We start from the raw sequence: 19,550 nt of genomic DNA, 5'->3' as shown, positions 1-19,550 counted from the left end.
ATTTTGTCCCATCTGAATCTACCTTCTGGTCTCCACCTGCCTGCCAAATTAATTTCAAGTACTGAGTACCATATTCTAAGGTTCAATACTGCAATTTTCCTTTAGCAGCATCAAGCCATTTCATTGATATTTTTCAAAAAGCTTTGAATTAATGGATCAAAAACTAAAAATTGAAGCAATGTCAAAGCAATTGCAAAGTCATGACCTGACCACATGACCTCCAAATTGGACTCTAATTTGACAGTAATGTGATCAATTCCTCTTTTTTTTGATGTTGGAAACTGGTGTAACCAATGTCGTAATTTAAAGAGGAAGCAGGTGTGAATTGCATCAAGAGGCAATCTGCAATACTCACAAACTTAAATAAACACTCCCTTGGGCATGGCATATTACTTTGTTCTGCCACGTACACAACATAGCTATATCCCATGGTGTTTAGTTGTCATGTTATTCCCTGCAATGCTTGTTTTTCTTAAAAACAATTATTCAGTCAATAATTCAAGATTACTCTAGGATTAATGCTTATGAAATAAACACTGCTCCCATGGTATTAATATGTAATCTAAATTGCAGTTACTCGAATTACTAAGGAATTCAACTTTTTAAAAGAAGTGTAGGAAACTGGTTTGGATTAGTAGGATTAGTAATATTAGGCAAACAATAGAGAGAGATCAGTTCTGGGAATGAGGAGCAGAGTCCTGATGGATGAGAAAAGAACTCAAACTTTCATGATATTTAGGGGGTGTAGGCAGGTAAATTAAAGACTAGATTTCAAACGTGCAGCAAGGGTGGGGAATCAAAGGAGGTCCATCTATTACAACTGGTCAGGCGAGATAATGGGTCAAGAGAGGCAGAGGAGTGGCAGAATTGGGCATCTATCTTATGTGTAGAAACTGTCTTTGCATCTGTAATCTCACTGCAGATAATATGCAGCTAAGGATGTTGTTGGAGGTGAAGAGAAGTAAGGATTGATTATTAGGAATTGGTCATGAATCTTCAGGGACAAGAAAATAACATTTTACTGAGTATGTTCAGGTTGGTTTCAGATGTCTCAGATCTCCTAGGCATGGAAATAGGAGTTAAAATTCTTAGGGAGCATTTGCTTCAAAATCTGTAATTGAATCTTATACCACAGATTGGTTTTTCAACTTGCCATTCCAAACCACAACCAACAGGTTCAACACCTACTGCCACAGCTCGAAATCTAAATGATCCAGGTTTTTTGGTCCATTTGGGCACATCTAAACATCTCAATCCTCACATGTGTTTGTACATACTGTTGCTGCTAGTTAAGGCAGCCCTTCATAGTAAGCTAGTAACAGACATGCTGTCATCTTGCAGCCTTTTGTATCAGATGTATGTTGTCAGATGATGGCATAACTTCAAGATATAATTCTTAAAATTATCATGTTTCCACCACTGTTTGGACATTTACTTTCCTTATGTTGTGATCACAAAGTGTTTTATGTGGATGAAAAATCATTCATCCCTCTATTCCCTTTTGTCTAATTTCTCACCTAAATTTCTGTTCAAATTCTTTCATGAGTTTATACTCTGAGGCTATACTTGTGAAACCACTGATAAACTCCTCCACAATTATGATCTTTGAACTTCTTGACCTATCTTACACACCTTTTTAATGCAATTTTCCTTCACTTCATCAGTATTGTCCTCAAGCAGTTGTTACTCTTACTTGTTCCAATGCAACGAGTTCTTAAAAAAAAACCCACAGTTCTCACAGGGTCATTTGAGATATCCTACAGGATCCATCCTTGGCCTCTCTCCCTTGCGTGTATACCAAGTTCATGGCACCAACACAAACATGGAGCATACTTCCATGTTTATGTTTTTTCATTATCAATTCTATTTCTCCCTTCGCTTTACCACCAACTTATCTTTGTGCTTCACACCAGACCTGACACACCTAACTCCCAGCTGGAGCTGGTATCCCCTTCCTCACCAGACCTGGAACTACCTCCTCTGCCAGATTGGAAAGCATCTCCACTGTCTGACCAAACCAAAGGCATTACGATTGGACAGCTAAAATTCAAAGTCTAAATGCATCAGAACCCTTGGTGTGTTTGAATAACCATGTGCAGGAAGGGGCACTATTTGTTTGAATTCAAGCTAAATCTATTGAACCTTGAGAAATGGCTTGAATCACTGGAGGCCATAGGGTCTAATTTTGTACCGGAAACAAAAATTCTGTAAAGCATTTATGTTAAAATGATTATTCATAATCCAACATCTGCTGCCCATTAGCAATTATGGACTTAACGTATGAGGAACTTAATGGTGAGAAAGTAAGGGCTATTACTCGTGTTAAAAGTATCAAAATGCAGTGGTGAAGAAATGACTGAGTAACTGGGTAATTGCAAGTGCATTCTGGCAGAGACCAGAGGTGAGCTAATTGGCAGTTTAAAATGATTTGGACAAAGATTTTTCAAGGATGAAGACAAAGAAGTGGAAGGAAGATGATATAATTGCTGAGGGATATCAGGAAGTGATCAGAGTTAGCCTCATCTGTGACTGAGGCGGTGGATATAAAAAAGACAACTTGAATTGGCGAGGTTGGGAAGGTGCCCCTAAGTAGGTAATCAAACTTTTGTTTTGCTTGCCTCATTTTGTGTCCTCGCATTCAGGAAGGAAAGTAACACTATTTCACGGAGCTGAAATTTATAATGGTTATCAAGATATCAGTAGTAAAGTCAGCATAAATACAAAATGAATCAACTTTCACTTTTTCTCAGTTGGGACTACTTTTAAATGGCTGCAGTCTGTAGCATTTTTATGCAAGCATTATCATGTTCCTCAAATTTTATTATATAATTTTTCACTTTTTTTAGGATACATTAGAAAGTTTGAGATGTTAACTGAGGATTAAGTGCTAGAAAGTGTTCAGATTACATATCATTTACCCACTAAAATAAACCTTTCCATGAAAAGAGTTGTAGTTTATACTGTTATCACAAAACAGACCTGCAAGGCTGTCTGGTCGTGGTGGAACCATCCTCTCATAGATTTCTGGCGACTGCAGACAATAAAAATCAGTATCAATGGCATGGGATCTTTGCAGTGGTGCTGCCATACGTTGAGGAACAGCAGTCATAGTGGACCGTGCAGGAGATGATGATCCAGTTTGAGCTTGGGGTGGAGAATTTATTCTTGTTTGCACGTTTGCCAAAGTGAGAGGTGAACCCAGTCTCAGTGAAGAACCTAAAGCCTGGAATGGAGAGGTGGTTCTGCTGGAGTTAGTGGGTTGTCTTGTAACTGAACCAATTCGTCTAATTGTAGCTGGTGATGTAGATCTCTGCGCAGTATGTGGAGAGCCTGCTCTTTGAGCTGGCAATGTAGAGGACAAATACACTGTAGAGTTATTGGACCGAGGTTCAGTTAATGCTGGTGACCCATAAGCACTCCCAAGAGATGTTCTCAGAGATCCCCTTGATGGTGACATTCCAGTACCATAAGCTGGTGATTGTGTTCTAGATGGAACTGAACTAACTCTTCTCATTGCCCTACTGGCTGTAACAGCAACATTCATTGGACCCTGTTTAAAACAAAAGTTAATGTCAATTGAATTAACAGCATTTTTTTAAAGATAAAGATGAGTGCATTGATAATACACCTGGTCAAAAGGTAGTTGGGATCCACAAACATTCCTCAAATACCGTCATCCTTATTTTTGTCTTAAATTTGATAAGGTGGAATGCCTTCTATGAACAATGTTTACATCCTATCAATTTCATCCTGTGAAAACTTGTCTTCAATCAAGCTGAGCAATACAGCAAAGGGATTCTTTGCATAAGGTTCCTCTATATTATCCCAGCCATCAGCAAGATTGACAATTCACCCACATGGAGCTTGAAAAACATTTTCAATTTTTCTCTATTTTATTAGTAAATTTGAAATTGGACATCAAATTCACAGTTCATGAGGTCTTGTGCCATCCTGTTATTTCAAAACATGAGCAAAATCAAAGTCAAATATGGAAACCATAGTTAGAAACACTAAAGAAATTAAGTCAAAGTTCAAGAACAAACATAAGAAACAGTGTATGTTGAAGTTGTGCCATGGAGTGAAAAGGAAGAATATCAATTTCCAAACTCTCAATCTCACCCATGTTGCTATAGGAAGACACCTACTGGAGATAAATCACCTCATCACTGGATGGCCAAGACCTGAAATATTAGTTGCTCATCCTAACATTACGTTTGCAGAAACTATGTGTGCAGCCCAGGGAAAATAAAAGTCTGTCCTCAACCACCTACTAATGCTCTCATAGTAGAAATTTTTCTCATGCACTTCAGAAGGTTAATGTAGCATGTTAGTATTGGTATTTCCAAGTGTATTGTTACAAATGCATGAGTTAAGATTATTTTTATCTTGGAAATTGTAATGCTTAAATGTAAAATAAATGAAAGAACACCAAGTCTGACAGGAATGCAGACAGGCCAGGTAATTATATTTCAAAGGGAGTTAAAATTAAACAATGAAGACTCCATTAACTCTCTCAAGGGACTAATTGGTCTGTGAGGGGTTATATTATTTGTATAATTTCTTTGGATTAGCAAAGGTTGAAGGCAATTGTTTAACAGGACAAGGTTTTAAACTATGCTTTTCTGATCAAAGGACATCTTTGAAGTTAAAAGGTAACAAAGTACAGGTGGGCTTGACAGTTTTTTTTGGCTGTCAGTCCGTGAGGCACAAGTTTGGAGAAGGCAGAGGGAATAACCACAAAGAACAGAGGGTTATAGGAATTGGGCGATTTTGATTTAGACTCACTATGCAAAGATGCACTCAAGTCCAATGCTTAAAGTGTAGAAATCCAAATGTGAGAGATGTTGAAGGTAGGGGTGGAATGTTTGCCTATCTGGATGCTCATGGAAGCTTTCCTAGGACAGCTCTCACTTTGAAGGGGAGAAAAGGAGAAAAACCACAAGGTGAATCACTGGGCGCCAAGGCACATGACACTGGGCTGGGTCCAGGAGAATTGAATGGACACTCAAGGTACTTTTAAGTTTCAGATTCATGGTTAAATCTGAAAGTAGAATACGTAGGGGCCATTTTGGGTGTTTTGTTTAAGGTATTTGAGATAAATAGTGCTTGTTCTTCGTTGGTTAGTAAAGGATTTTTGTGGAAGGGTCATAGAATCACAGAAGCATAGAATACCTACAGTGTGAAGCAGGCCATTTGACCCATTCAGTTAACACAGACTCTCTGAAGAGCATCCCATCCAGATCCCCACCCCATCTCCACACTCTCCCTGTAACCCTGCATTTCCCATGGCTAGTCCACTAACCTGCACATGCCAGAACACTCAATTTAGCATGGCCAATCCACCATATCTGCACATCTTTGGATTGTGGGAGGAATCCATGTTGGCTCAGGGAGAATGTTTAAACTCCACACAGACAGTTGATTAAGACTGGAATCAAATCTGGGTTGCTGGTGTTGAGACACAGCAGTGCTAACAACTGAGATGTTAGGTCACCTTGCAGCAATCTTTTCAATTAATAAATGGGAATTTGAAGTAAAAAAAAAATCACTGTCGACAAAGGTCTTATCACTACTTTAGTACAAAATCACATCTGCATTCAACTACGATTTCTCATGATGATTTCCAAAGTTTTGAAATAATCTTTGTGAAAACTTCACCAATTGAACGTGATTAGCAATGACCACTTGACACAGAATTTATTATTTACTGTGACATTTAACATAAACAAGCTTAGTTTTAGAAAATAATTATATTTTGGACCCAAGACTCCACAGGCTACTCCAATAAACATGTAGACCAGAAGTAAATGCATGCCAATTAGGCCACAAAGTGGAAGCGAAAGGACATTGCCTCAGATGCCACTTTCTGTGGGGGTTTGAAATGGAGTATCTTTCTGTTTCAAATATGCCTCCCGACAGAGTAGGAAAGGGGAGTCCCGGGGCTTCCATGGACAGAGATATGCCTGGTGGCTATTCAATACACTACAGCATCTCATTTGGTGGACTTGGGGGAAGAAAAGTGTACACTTTGTTCTTCAGATCTATACCCTGGAAGCTAAAAGACAGGAATCAACTGATAGAACTCAAAAGGTTGAGGAGTCTGAGGTTTTGATCACTAGAAGAGTAATAGTTCTTAATTTTCACCACTTGCTATGGCAGGTACCCAGTATTTACCAATAGTGAAAAGGGTACCTATCAGAAATACTTAAAATGAGTAAACCATATCTATTTGCCAGGGAAAATGAAATTTGTTATGACCACATTCCAATGCATATGCCTGAAACAACAGTTGTGGATGATTTTTGCCTATACAGTTTAAAATGCCAACCGTATAGAAGAGATTGATATGATGATTGTGGAGAAATTAAATTAAGGCATCAGCTTCCTGAAAATGTAGTACCTGGCCAACAGTCTGTCCCTCTGGCCTCGAATTTCGCACCAGATGATTACTGTTGGTGCTGCTCTGAACAGATTCCTGTAGGTTCCTTGTGTTAGTCTTGATCAAGTTCTGGCTGCTATAATAACTGCCTGCAGTCTCCTGGTAACCACTATCAGAATAGGAGTTCATTTGTGTGGAGCTTCGGGAGTTTCCAATAGATCCTGCACAGTTGGAGCAGACAGGTATAGCTTGTTATAATACAGGTGATTTGAGGAAATGTCAAAGTACATTTTATTTTAGAACAGAGGATCTGAAAAAGTTGGTATTGGTACAAATTGAAATTCATATACAACAGACCCTCACTTTCATGAAGAGAAGTTTGTTCAGGCACAGGAGTTGGCAACTTTTCACAGCCTGCTTCAATACTAAAGGATTGGGGATGAGTGTTTTCAGTAATTCTGCGTCTATTAATTCCTCCTATTGGTTCATCTGCAAGAAAAGTTAGGTGTTTTAAAATTCATTTCAAGATTAAAAAATCTCTCAATTAAGACTTGTATTTTTTTTCTTTAAGAAGTTAGCTATGCTGTTTCCTTTGATTAGAAATGATTGGTTTGTAATTTGGTATCTACACTTCTAACCACATTCTCAGGTGAGGAACTGTAGTCTGTTTCTGCCCTGCAAATTCCATGTAATCAGCAAATTAATATGATAATTCAAACAAGGATATACAGAATCCCATTGTCATGGATAAACCACCTCAGATGTCAGGAAGCATGCTTGGGAACACTGGAGACCTTCACAAAAGGACCCCAATTTATTTTTGTGACGGTCAAATATAAATGCAGTTTTGAAGAATAAAAATGGACAAGTCAAATTTGGGCAAACTTCAGCACAACACAATGACTTTTGGCTGCTCATTACCCAGCCCACAATAAAAGCTCCCCTTCAATAGACAAAATTCACTCCACACATATTACCTACCACATTGATGATAGCTATTAAAAAGGGAAAGATGGTAGTAGTCGTCTATAGGACTAACAGTAGCTATACTGTGGGACAGAGAATAAATCAGATGGCAAGTAACAAAGGAATATGTCGACCATGGTAACCTTTATCTTCATCTGGATTGGGATAGCTGGATCGGCCAATGAAACCAGGAAGAATTCATAGCGTATTCAGGATTTGGAGGTGCCGGTGTGGGACTGGGGTCTACAAAGTTAAAAATCACAACACCAGGTTATAGTCCAACAGGTTTATTTGGAACCACTAGCTTTCAGAGCACTGCTCCTTCATCAGGTGGTTATTTGTAACTATCAACCCACCTGATGAAAGAGCAGTGTTCTGAAAGCTAGTGTTCCAAATAAACCTGTTGGACTATAACCTGGTGTTGTGCGGTTTTTAATCTAGTGCATTCAAGACAGTTTCCTAGAACAACATACGATGGATCCAATGCGGGATTAGGCCATTTTGGATTGGATAATATGTAATGAGGCAGGCTTAATAAATGTCATAATAAAAGATTCCCCAGTGACCATAACATGGTAGAATTTCAACATTAAATTTAAGAGTGAGGAAGGTAGAACACAAAGCAGAGCAGCACAGGAACAGGTTCTTAGTCAACCATGTCTGTGCCAAAACCTGGGTTGAAAACAACTGTGCTAGGTTTTCAAAAAAAAAAGGGCAATTACAAAGAAATGGTGGCAGAGCTGGCTCGAGTGGACAGGGAAAGGATATATCCCAGTGAGGAAGAAGGATTCTAAAAAGGGGATAAGCTCACCATGGTTAACCAGCAAAGATAAGAATAACATCAAATTGAAAGAAAAATAATTACAAAATGACCATGATTAATAATAAGGTAAAGGATTGGGAAAGGTTTAAAAACCAAAAGATGGCAAAAAGAGACGGAGAAAATAAACTCCGAGTTTAAGGTTGCAAGTAATATCAAAATGGACAGCATAAAAAGGAAGTGAGAAACCAAAGTGAATAAAAGTCTTTAGAGAATGAGGCTGAAGAAATAAGAATGGGAAGCCAAGAAATGGCACAGGTGTTACAAATAAGCAATTTGCATCAATCTTCACAGTAGAAGACATTAACAATATTCTAAAATTACTGAATGATTGAAGGTCAAAATGAAATAACTGCAATAACTATGACTGGAGAAAAGTGTTAGGAAAACTATTGAGGTTCAAGACCAAAATGTCTCCTGAACCTGATGGAATGTATCCTAGGAAATTAAAGGAAGTAGCTACAAACATAAGGGACATATCAGCAGTAATCTTCCAAGTATTCTTAGATTCTAGAAAAAAATAGAGGGATGAAAAACATGCTAATGTAAAACCTTTATTTAAAAAGGGAAGGTGACCAAAAAAGGTAACTATAAGCCAGTTACTATGTATTTTAGTTTGAAAATGTGAGAATCTATTTTAAAGGATGTAATAGCAGAGCATTTCTCAATATAAAGTATGATTAAGCAGCGTCAACATTACTTTATGAAGGGGAAATCATGCCTGACCAATTTAGGAGAATTATTTGAGGTGGTGACAAGCTGGATAGATAAAGGGGAAGTGGTGGATGTAATATGTTTGAAACTTCAGACAGGCTTGAAACAGTACCGTACATTAGATTACTTAAGAGTCCATAGTGTTGGAGGTAGGACATTGGCATGGATAAAGGATTAGCTAATTAATAGAAGACAAGAAGTTGAGATAAGGATAGCTTCTTCAGAATGGCAACTTGCAACTGGAGTACCACTGAGATCAGAGTTGGGGCTCCAATTATTTAGAATACACATTCATGACTTAAATGAAGGAACTGAATGCACTATTACCAAGTTTGTAGATGATACTAATAGATGGGAAGGTAAGTAGTGATAATGGCAGGAAGAGTTTGCAGAAGAATGTGGACAGGTTAATCGATTGGGTGAAAAACTTGAAGTGAGGTTAGGCAGTTTGGCAGGAAGACCAGAGGAGCGAAATATTATTTAAAATGGAAAAATGGCCCGCAGAAGCTACAGAACAGAGATTTGAGAATCCTCGATCTTGAATCACAGTAAGTTCAGCATGTAATAATGAAGGCAAACAGAATGTTGACCTTGATTTTAAAGGGAATGGAGTATAAACATATATATAATTTTGCCAAAAACTGTGGACAGTTTTGAGTCCCATATCTAAGCAAAGATTTACTAGCATTGGAGGTTGTCCAGAGAAGGTCAATTAATCCTGGGTGTGGTCCTTGTTTTATGAGAGGTTGAGCAGGTTCAGCCAGTACCTTTTTAAAATTTGAGAGAATGAGAGGTGACCTTGCTGAAACATTCAAGATGCTTAGTGATTGACAAGGTGGATACAGAAAGGTTGCTTCCCTTTGTGGAGACGTCTAGGACCAGAATGCATTAGCTCAGAATAAGGGGTTGCATAGTTATGACAGATGAGGACAAATTTATTCTTTCAGTAGGTAGTGGAATTATTTACTGTACAGGACTGTACAGGGTGGGTTTTGAAGCATACACAAAGCTGAGATACATATTTTTAGTCAATTAGAGAACCAAGGGTTTAGCAAAATGTAGAAAAGTGTCATCTCTGACAAGAGAAGTCAGGAGCAGCATATTAGCCAAGAAAAAGCATACCATTTGGTGAAGATTAGTGGGAAGCCCAAGGACTGGGAAACCTTTTAAAACCAGCAGAGGAAAACTAAAAAGGAATAAGTGAGGAGATAAAGACATATGATGCTAAGCAAGCTGGCAATATTAAAGACTGCAAGAGTGTTTTTTAGCTAGAGAAAAGAGAAGCAAGAATGGACATTGGGCCACTGGAATATGAGGCTAGAGAAGTAGCAACAGGAACAAAGAAATAATGGAGGAACTGAACAGGCACTTTGCATCAATCTTTACAGAGGAGGACATCAGTAACATACTAGAACTTCAAGGGGGTCAAGGGACAGAGATGAGTGTTGTGGCCACCACTCAGAAAAGTTGTTGAGGAAGCTTAAAAATCTGATGGTGGAAAATTCCACAAGGACCAGACAGATGAGTAATTGGAGACTGGCTAATGTTGCGCCTTTGTAAAGAGAAGTCTAAGAACTAAGTCCTGACAGTCTGACTTCGGTGGTGGGTAAGTTGTTCGAAGGGATCTAAAAGGATAGGACTTATGTATTTGGAGAGGCAAGGAATGATTAAGAATAGTCAGCATAGTTTTGTGCAAGGGAGTTAGTGTAGAATAAACTTTGAATTTTTTTGAGGAAGTCACCAAGATGATGGATAAGAGCAGAGCGATAGACATTATTTACTTGGATTTCAGTAAAGCGTCAACAAGGTTCCACATGGGATTCAGGGCGAACTTGTCAATCAAATACAAAAATTGGTTTTACGACTAAGATGTTAAGGGATTAATTTGCTCTGCTGACCTTCAATAAATTGGATGCTCCAGGGGTGGGGTAGTATGTTTCTGTCTTGCAAGTACAGTGTAAAAAAATTTACATTGCCATCTCCTACTATTCAGAGTACATTTACAATATCTCCTATTTAGAATGAATAAGAATATTTTTGAAGTCAATCAGGTCACTGCATGGTGTCTTGAGCGGCATGTGACTGTGGGGGATTGGCTGGGGGTTGTCTTGTGGGCATTAGTGACTGCGATATAAGATTTTGTATAAAGGAAGTAGTCGCTTTGTTCAGAGAGCTTCTCTTGACATGCTTCGCAAGCATCCTCCAAACCTTGTACCTGCTAAATAAATTTTAGCTGTTCACAGAAGTTGGCATCTTGCAGTTGCACCAAGTGTGTAAGAATCTCAAGAAAAAGAACCTAACATGGCAGGAGACAGTGTGATGGTAGAGGGTCGTTTTTCAGACTGGGGGGCCTGTGACCAGTGTTCCACGGGGATTGGTGTTGGTTCCACTTTGGTTTGTCATTTATATTATTTTGATATGAACAGAGAAAGCATGGTTAGTAAGTTTGCAGTTAACAATAAGATTGGTGGTATAGTGGACGGTGAAGGTTATTTAAGATTACAACAAGATCTTGATCAATTGGGTCAATGAGCTGAAAAGTGGCAGATGGAGTTTAAACTAGATAAATGGGAGGTGTTGCATTTTAGTAGGGCAAATCAGGGCATGACTTATACACTTTACTATTAAGTCCTGGGGAGAGTGTTGCAGAATGAAGAACCCCCTAGGGGTGTAGGTTCATAGTTCCTTCAAAGTGGAGTTGTAGGTAGACAGGGTCGTGAAGGCAGCTTTTGGTATGCTTGCCTTTGTTGGTCAGTGCACTGAGTATAGGAATTGGAAGTCATGTTGCGGCTGTACAGGACACGGATTCCAAAAGTTGCCTAATCAATCACCTTTGGTTCAATTCTGGTCTCTCTGCTGTAAGAATGACGTGAAACTTGAAAAGGTGCAGAAAAGATTTACAAAGATGTTGCCAGGGTTGGAGAGTTTGAGCCATAGGGAGAGGCTAAGTAAGCTGTGGTTATTTTCCCTTGAGCGTTGAAAGCTGAGAGATGACCTTTTAGAAGCTGATAAAATGATGCAGGGCATGGATAGTGTGAACAGTCAAGGTCTTTTACCCAAGTTAGGGGAGTCCAAAACTAGAGGGCATAGGTGAGGCAATGAGCTCCACAGATTCCCCACCTTCTGGCTTCAGAAATTCCTCATCGGAGTCCTAAAGGATTGTCCCTTCAGACTAAGGCTATGCCCTTGGGTCCCAGTTTCTCTTCCTTGCAAAAAGAGCTTCTCCATGAGCACTCCATTCAGGTCTCTCAGCATTCTGCAAGTTTCAATGAAATCCCCCCTCATCCTTCTAAACTCTATCACGCACAGACCCAGAGTCCTCAACTCCTCATTAGGAGGAACCTTTCATCCTCAGAATCGTTATAAGGAGAGGCTGATTAGGGTGGAAATTATTTCCCCTGGAGCATAGGAGGCTGACAGATAATCTTGGAGGTTTATAAAACCATTAGTAACAGAGATAAGGTGAACACCAAAAGGTGCTTTTCCCACAGTGTGGTGAGTTCAAAGCTGGAAGGCATAGGTGAGATGAGAAAGATTTAAAAAAAGGACCTGAGGGGCAACATTTTTTTTAAAAACACAGAAGATAGTGCAGATATGCAGTGAGCTGGCAGAGGAAGTGGTAAAAGCAAATACAACTGTAGCATTTAAAATACATTTGCACAGATACGTGGATAGGAAAGATTTAGAGTGATATGAGCCAAATAGGACAAGTTCAGTTTAGGAAACCTGATTGGCATGAATTAGTTGGGCTTAAAGGTGTTTCTGTGCTGTATGGCTATCATTCTTGTAAAGCTCCCCAGACCCCACCAACAAGCAACACCTGATGCAGCCTCAGCAGTACATTGCTGCTGCTGCTGCTGTAATCTAGACATCTTGAAATTAATGCAAACAATGCACCTGCCTTCCTAACTGCCAATGAAACCTGCATGTTAACCGTTTGTGCTTAAGATTTCTAAAGCCTTTTCCTGTTTAGAAAATGGTACATGCCTCTATTCTTCCTAACAAATCCTAAAGGATTGTCCCTTCAGACTAAGGCTATGCCCTTGGGTCCCAGTTTCTCTTCACATTGTATTCCACCTGCCATTTCTTTGCCCACTCTCCTAGCCTGTCCAAGTCCTTGTGCAGCCTCCACACTTCCTCAACACTACCTGTACTCCACTATCTTGGTATCATCTGCACATTAGCAATAATGCCTTCAGTTCCTCCATGCAAATCATTAATGGATAACATGACTAATTTTGGTCCCAACATGAAATTCTGCAGAACTCCACTAGTTAACGGCTGCCATCCTAAAAACAATCCCTTTATCCCTGCTCTCTGCCTTCAGCCAGCCAATCCATATCCATGCCAGTGTCTTGTCTCTAATATCATGGGCTCTAATCTTATTTAGCAGCTTTCTGTGCGGCACCATGTCAAAGGCCTTCTGGAAGTCCAAATAGATCTCAGCCACTGGCTCTGCTATGTTCAACTTTCTCGTTACCTCCTCAAAGAGTTTAACAGACTTGTCAGGCATGACTTCTCCTTGAAGCTGTGCATGCTCAGCCCTGTTTTACCATACACTTTGAAGTATTCTGCAATTTTGTCCTTAATAACGGACTCAAAACCTTACTGATGACCAAAGGTCAGACTAACTAGTCGGTCTCCTGCCTGCCTGCCTCCCTTCTTAACCAGCCGTATTACATTAGCAATTTTCCAGTCTTCAGAGATCTTCTTGGATACCAGTGATTCCTGGAAAATAACCACCAATGCCTCCACAATCAATTCAGCAACCTCCTTCAGTACCATGAGTAGTAGTCCATCTGGTCCAGATGACTTATCTACCTGCAAACCTTTCAGCTTTCCAGCATTGTCTTTAAAGATGGGCATGACACTGACCTCTGCCACCCAACCCTTGAAGTTCTGGTTTTTCCCAGCGTAAAGACTGATGCAAAGCACTAGTCATTTCCTTCACCATTTCTTTGTGCCTCATTACTAATTCTCCAGCCTCATTTTCCAGCAGTTCATGGCCCAATTTTGCCTGTCGTACACCTTTTTCTTTTAAATAAATGCATTCATTGAACATGGGCATCACTGGTCAGTCAGCATTTATTGCTCATACCTAGTTGCCCTTAAGGTGGTAGTCCACATACTACAAGTTGACGACATACCTTAAAAAAACTCTTGCAATCTTCTTTTATATTACCAACTAGCTTACCGTCATATTTCATCTTCTCCCTTATTGCTTTTTCAGTTATCCTCTCCTGGTTTTTAAAGATTCCCATTGATGTTCATCACACCATATGCTTCTTCTTTTACGCTGTCTCTGACTTTTCATCAGCCACAGTTATAGAGTCATAGAGATGTACAGCACGGAAACGGACCCTTCGATCCAACCCATCCATGCTGACCAGTTATCCCAAGGTAAAAACAAGGACTAGAGTCTAGATTAGAGTGGTGCTGGAAAGGCACAGCAGGTCAGACAGCATCCAAGGAGCAGGAAAATCGCCGTTTTGGGCAAAAGCCCGTCATCAGGAATGTTCCAGCACCACTCTAATCCTGACCAGTTATCCCAAGCCAATCTAGTCCCACCTGCCAGCACCCTGCCCATATCCCTCCAAACTCTTCCTATTCATATACCCATCCAAATTCCTTTTAAACGTTGCAATTGCACTAGCCTCCAACACTTCCTCTGGCAGCTCATTCCACACACGTACCACCCTCTGGCCTCTTTTATATCTTTTCCCCTTTCACCCTAAACCTATGCCCTCTAGTCCTGAACTCCCCCAACCCAGGGAAAAGACTTTGTCTATTTATCCTACCAGTGCCCCTCAATTTTGTAAACTAAGGTCACCCCTCAGCCTCCAATGCTCCAGGGAAAACAGCCCCAGCCTGTTCAGCCTCTCCCTTTGGCTCAAATCCTCCAACCCTGGCAACATCCTTGTAATTCTTTTCTGAACCCTTTCAAGCTTTACAACACCTTTCCGAGAGGAAGGAGACCAGAATTGCACGCAATATTCCAACAGTGGCCTAATCAATGTCCCGTACAGCCACAACATGACCTCCTAACTCTTGTACTCCATACTCTGGCCAATAAAGGAAAGCATACCAAACGCCTTCTTCACTACCCTGTGACTCCACTTTCAAAAGGAGCTATGAACCTGCACTCCAAGGTCTCTTTGTTCAGCAACACTCCCTAGGACCTTACCATTAAGGTGTATAAGTGCTGCTAAGATTCGCTTTACCAAAATGCAGCACCTCGCATTTATCGGAATTAAACTTTGTCTGTCACTTCTCAGACCACTGGCCCATCTGATCAAGATCCAGTTGTAATCAGAGGTAGCCTTCTTTGCTGTCCACTATACCGCCAATTTTGGTGTCATCTGCAAACTTACAAACTGTACCTCTTATGATCACATCCAGATAATTTATATAAAATGACGAAAAGTAGAGGACCCAGCACCGATCCTTGTGGCACTCCACTGGTCACATGCCTCCAGGATGAAAAACAACCCTCCACACCACCCTCTTGTCTTCTAGCTTTGAGCCAGTTCTGTATCCAATTGACTAGTTCTCCCTGTATTTCGTGAGACCTAAGCTTGCTAACCAGTCTCAAATGAGGAACCTTGCTGAACACCTTATTGAAGTCCATACAGATCACATCTACCGCTCTGCACTCATCAATTCTCTTTGTTACTTCTTAAAAAACAAAGCCATGTTGACTATTGCTGATCAGTCCTTGCCTTTCCAAATACATGCACATCCTATCCCTCAGGATTCCCTCCAACAACTTGCCCACCACCAGGCTCACTGGTCTATAGTTCCCTGGCTTGTCCTTACCACCCTTCTTAAACAGTGGCACCACGTTTGCCAACCTCCAGTTTTCTGGTACCTCACCTGTGACTATCGATGATACAATTATCACAGCAAGAGGCTCAGCAATCACTTCCCTAGCTTCCCAGAGAGTTCTAGGGCACACCTGATCAGGTCCTGGGGATTTATCCATTTTTATGCATTTCAAGACATCCAGCACTTCCTCCTCTAATATGGCCTTTTTCAAGATGTCACCATCTATTTCCCTACATTCTATATCTTCCATGTCCTTTTCCACTTTAAATACTGATGCAAAATACTCATTTAGTATCTCCATTTTCCACGGCTCCACATAAAGGCTGCCTTGCTGATCTTTGAGGGCCCTATTCACTTCCTAGTTACCCTTTGGTCCTTAATGTATTTGTAAAAATCCTTTGGATTCTCCTTAACTCTATTTGCCAAAGCTATCTCATGTCCCCTTTTTGCCCTCCTGATTTCCCTCTTAGAGTATAAAGGCAGTAGGAGTATACTTAAGGATTCACTATCTATCCTGTATATATCTGACATATGCTTCATTTTTTTTAACCAAACCCTCAATTTCTTTAGTCATCCAGCATTCCCTATACCAGCCTTTCCTTTCACCCTAACAGGAATATAATGTCTCTGCACTCGCGTTATCTCATTTCTGAAGGCTTCCCATTTTCCAGCCGTCCCTTTACCTGCAAACATCTACCCCCAGTCAACTTTTGAAAGTTCTTGCCTAATACTGTCAAAATTGGCCTTTCTCCAATTTAGAACTTCAACTTTTAGATCTGGTCTATCCTTTTCCATCATAATTTTAAAACTAATAGAATTATGGTCGTTGGCCCCAAAGTGTTCCTGCACTGACACCTCAGTGACCTGCCCTGCCTTATTTCTTAAGAGTAGGTCAAGTTTTGCACCTTCTCTAGTAGGTACATCCACATACTGAGCGAGAAAATTTTCTTGTACACACTTAACAAATTCCTCTCCATCTAACACTATGGCAGTCCCAGTCTATGTCTGGAAAGTTAAAATCCCCTACCATAACCACCCTATTATTCTTACAGATAGCAGAGATCTCCTTACAATTTTTTTTCTCATTTCCCTTCAGACTATTAGGGGGTCTTGCCTTGCCTCCCCTTCGTATGGTTCTTTTTGTTGGGATGAATCTCTGCTGTGCATCCCGTATTACTCCCAGAAACTCCAATCACTGCTGCTTCACTCTCTTCCCTACTTTTTCCTTCCAATCAACTCTGGCCAGCTCCTTTCTCATGTCTTTGTAGTTCTTTACTCAATTGTAGCTTCTCCAACTCAAACTGCAGGGTGATGTCCAACACATTATGGTCACTGTCCCCAAAGGGCTCCTACACTTTAAGCTTCCTAATCAAGTCTGCTTCATTAGACATCAAATCCAGAATTACTTGTCCCCTAGTGGCTCTGCCAAAAGCCGCTCAAAAATAAAAACATCTCTTAGAAATTTTACAAATTCACCTTCATGAGATGTACTACTACCCTGCTTTTTCCCCTCAGTCCACCTGCACATTCAAGTCCCATATGACTGTTGTAAAAGGTGGAAGAAAAATAGTAATTCTATTTCACAGAATTTGAAACTTGAAAGTAACAGCACAGTGCAGTTTTGCTGGTCAACCGAATTCAAAGCTTTATTGGAAGTATTGTTTGCAGTATTTCAGTACAAAATTTTAAAATACTTCAGAATTGAAAACAAGGGAAATAAGGCATCATTGTACTATTACAGAATTATTCAAACTTTCAAACAGCAGAATTTAAGCAGTGTTGGCTTACTCTAAGAATACAAGCCTAAAGATGCATATTACATACAGCACTAATGCTACAAATGTAAAACACTTTTAAAAGGATCAATAAACAGAGATTATTTCTCCTTCCATTTCTTCTTAAAGATTCCAAAGAGATTTAGTCTCAGATGAATCAAACAGAACATAATTGACTTGGATAAAATAATTCCTATGGTACAGAATTGTTTTAAAACAAAGTATTAAGTTTGGAGCTGAATAAGTTAAATTGTATTTCATTTCCGGTATTTGACCTGCTAAAGAGTAGTGTTAACATCATGGAACAACAGAATTTACAAGCAGAGGCAATGCCCTGGCAATGACAAAAGAATGCTGTGTATGCAAAACTGTACGCCATTTCAAGAGAATCTGTAGAAGTCGGACACAATTTAAGCATAGTAAAAATTCAAAAGCTAATTCAAACAATGACAGCAAGCTTGGACCACCTCCAGGAGGAAAACCTTGAGCCATTCCTACATGACAGCGACTTTCACGTAGTCCATTTACATCAATCTTAGAGTCATAGAGATGTACAGCATGGAAACAGATCCTTTGGTCCAACTTGTCCATGCCGATCAGACATTCTAAATTAATCTAGTCCCATTTGCCCATATCCCCCTAAACCCATTCTATTCATATACCCATCCAGCTGCCTTTTAAAATGTTGCACACCTCCTGTGGCAGCTCATTCCACAATTTCAGCTTCGTACATGAGCAAATATCATTGTCCCATCACATCAAATACCATGGCTGAAGAATCAGATGTTACAGACCTGACACTACACAGCAAAAAAAGAGGAAATACTGAATATTGCAGGCATGCTACAAGAAATGCCATAAAGTATCAGAAAGTACAGAATGCACACACAAAACTACCAAGAAATCAAGCCAGAGGGCATGTTAGAAACTAAAACTAATTTTAAAAGTTGAACAATAGGCAAGACAGGAGTAAATAGTACATTGGACAAAGAAATGTGCTAAATTGTTCACAGAATATGGTTTACTTGAACTTTCAGAAGGATGTTGATAAAGTCTCACATGCGATATTTGCTTGTAAAATTGAAGTGTATGGGATTTGAGGTAGTGAACTAAAATAGATGGAGAACTGGTTTGCAGACACAAAGTTAGGAATATAGATAACCGGGGGTTTGAGTTGCAGCCAGTGACTAGTGTGGTACTGCAGAAAGCACTACTCGGACCTCAGCTATTCACTACATATAATATTAATGATTCAGATGAGGGAACCAAAATGTAATATCCCCATGTTTGCAGACAACAAAACTTGGCAGGCGGGTAAAACATAGGTAAAAACGAGGACTGCAGATGCGGGAAACCTGAGACTGGATTAGAGTGGTGCTGGAAAAGCACAGCAGGTCAGGCAGCATCCAAAGAGCAGGAAAATCGACGTTTTGGGCAAAAGCCCTTCATCAGGAATAGGACTCTATTCCTGAAGAAGAGCTTTTGACCGAAACGTCGATTTTCCTGCTCCTTGGATGCTGCCTGACCTGTTGTGCTTTTCCAGCACCACTCTAATCCAGAGGCAAGTAAAACGTGCAGAGGATACGGATATGCTTTAGTGTGATTTGGACAAGTTGAATGAGTGGTCAAGTGGATGGCAAATGATATATTATGGATAAATGAGTTTTATCCACTACGGTATCAAAAACAGGGGCAGATTATTGAATGGCTTGGGAAAGACTTCATGCAAGTGATGGACCAATGTTCAGTAAGGGGCAGCACAGTGGCTGTGAGATTAGCACTGCTGCCTCAGTGGCAGGGACCTAGGTTCGATTCCAGCCTTGGGTGACTGTCTGTGTGGAGTTTGCACATTGTCCTAGTGTCTGCGTGGGTTTCCTCCAGGTACTCTGGTTTACTCTCACAATCCAAATGTGTACAAGTCAGGTGAACTGGCCATTCTAAATTGCTCATAGTGTTAGGTACATTAGTCAGAGGGAAATGGGTCTGGGTGGGTTACTCTTCTGAGGGTCGGTGTGGACTTGTTAGGCGGAAGGGCTTGTTTCCACACCGTAGGGAATCTAATCTAATCAAT

At 40.1% G+C, this 19,550-nt stretch overlaps 1 protein-coding gene across 9 annotated transcripts in view; it reads right to left on the bottom strand.

Annotated features, from left to right (window-relative positions):
- Positions 1-19,550, bottom strand: part of pkp4 (plakophilin 4) — a 213,203-nt gene that overhangs the window by 98,309 nt on the left and 95,344 nt on the right. For 6 of the 9 annotated variants that reach the window (XM_072579401.1, XM_072579403.1, XM_072579400.1 and 3 more), the window contains 3 exons: positions 6,737-6,868; positions 6,401-6,600; positions 2,980-3,550 (listed from right to left, as the gene is read on the bottom strand). The exons of 1 other annotated variant lie outside the window; for it this stretch is intronic. In XM_072579401.1, coding sequence (XP_072435502.1) covers positions 2,980-3,550; positions 6,401-6,600; positions 6,737-6,868 — 903 coding nt within the window. The remainder of the gene's footprint in view (positions 1-2,979; positions 3,551-6,400; positions 6,601-6,736; positions 6,869-19,550) is intronic. 2 more of the 9 variants (XM_072579405.1, XM_072579407.1) reach the window with 2 other exon arrangements.

Source organism: Chiloscyllium punctatum, chromosome 10 (genome assembly GCF_047496795.1).
Source record: "Chiloscyllium punctatum isolate Juve2018m chromosome 10, sChiPun1.3, whole genome shotgun sequence".
NCBI classification, from domain to species: domain Eukaryota; kingdom Metazoa; phylum Chordata; class Chondrichthyes; order Orectolobiformes; family Hemiscylliidae; genus Chiloscyllium; species Chiloscyllium punctatum.
This window is presented reverse-complemented; position numbering and strand designations above follow the sequence as displayed.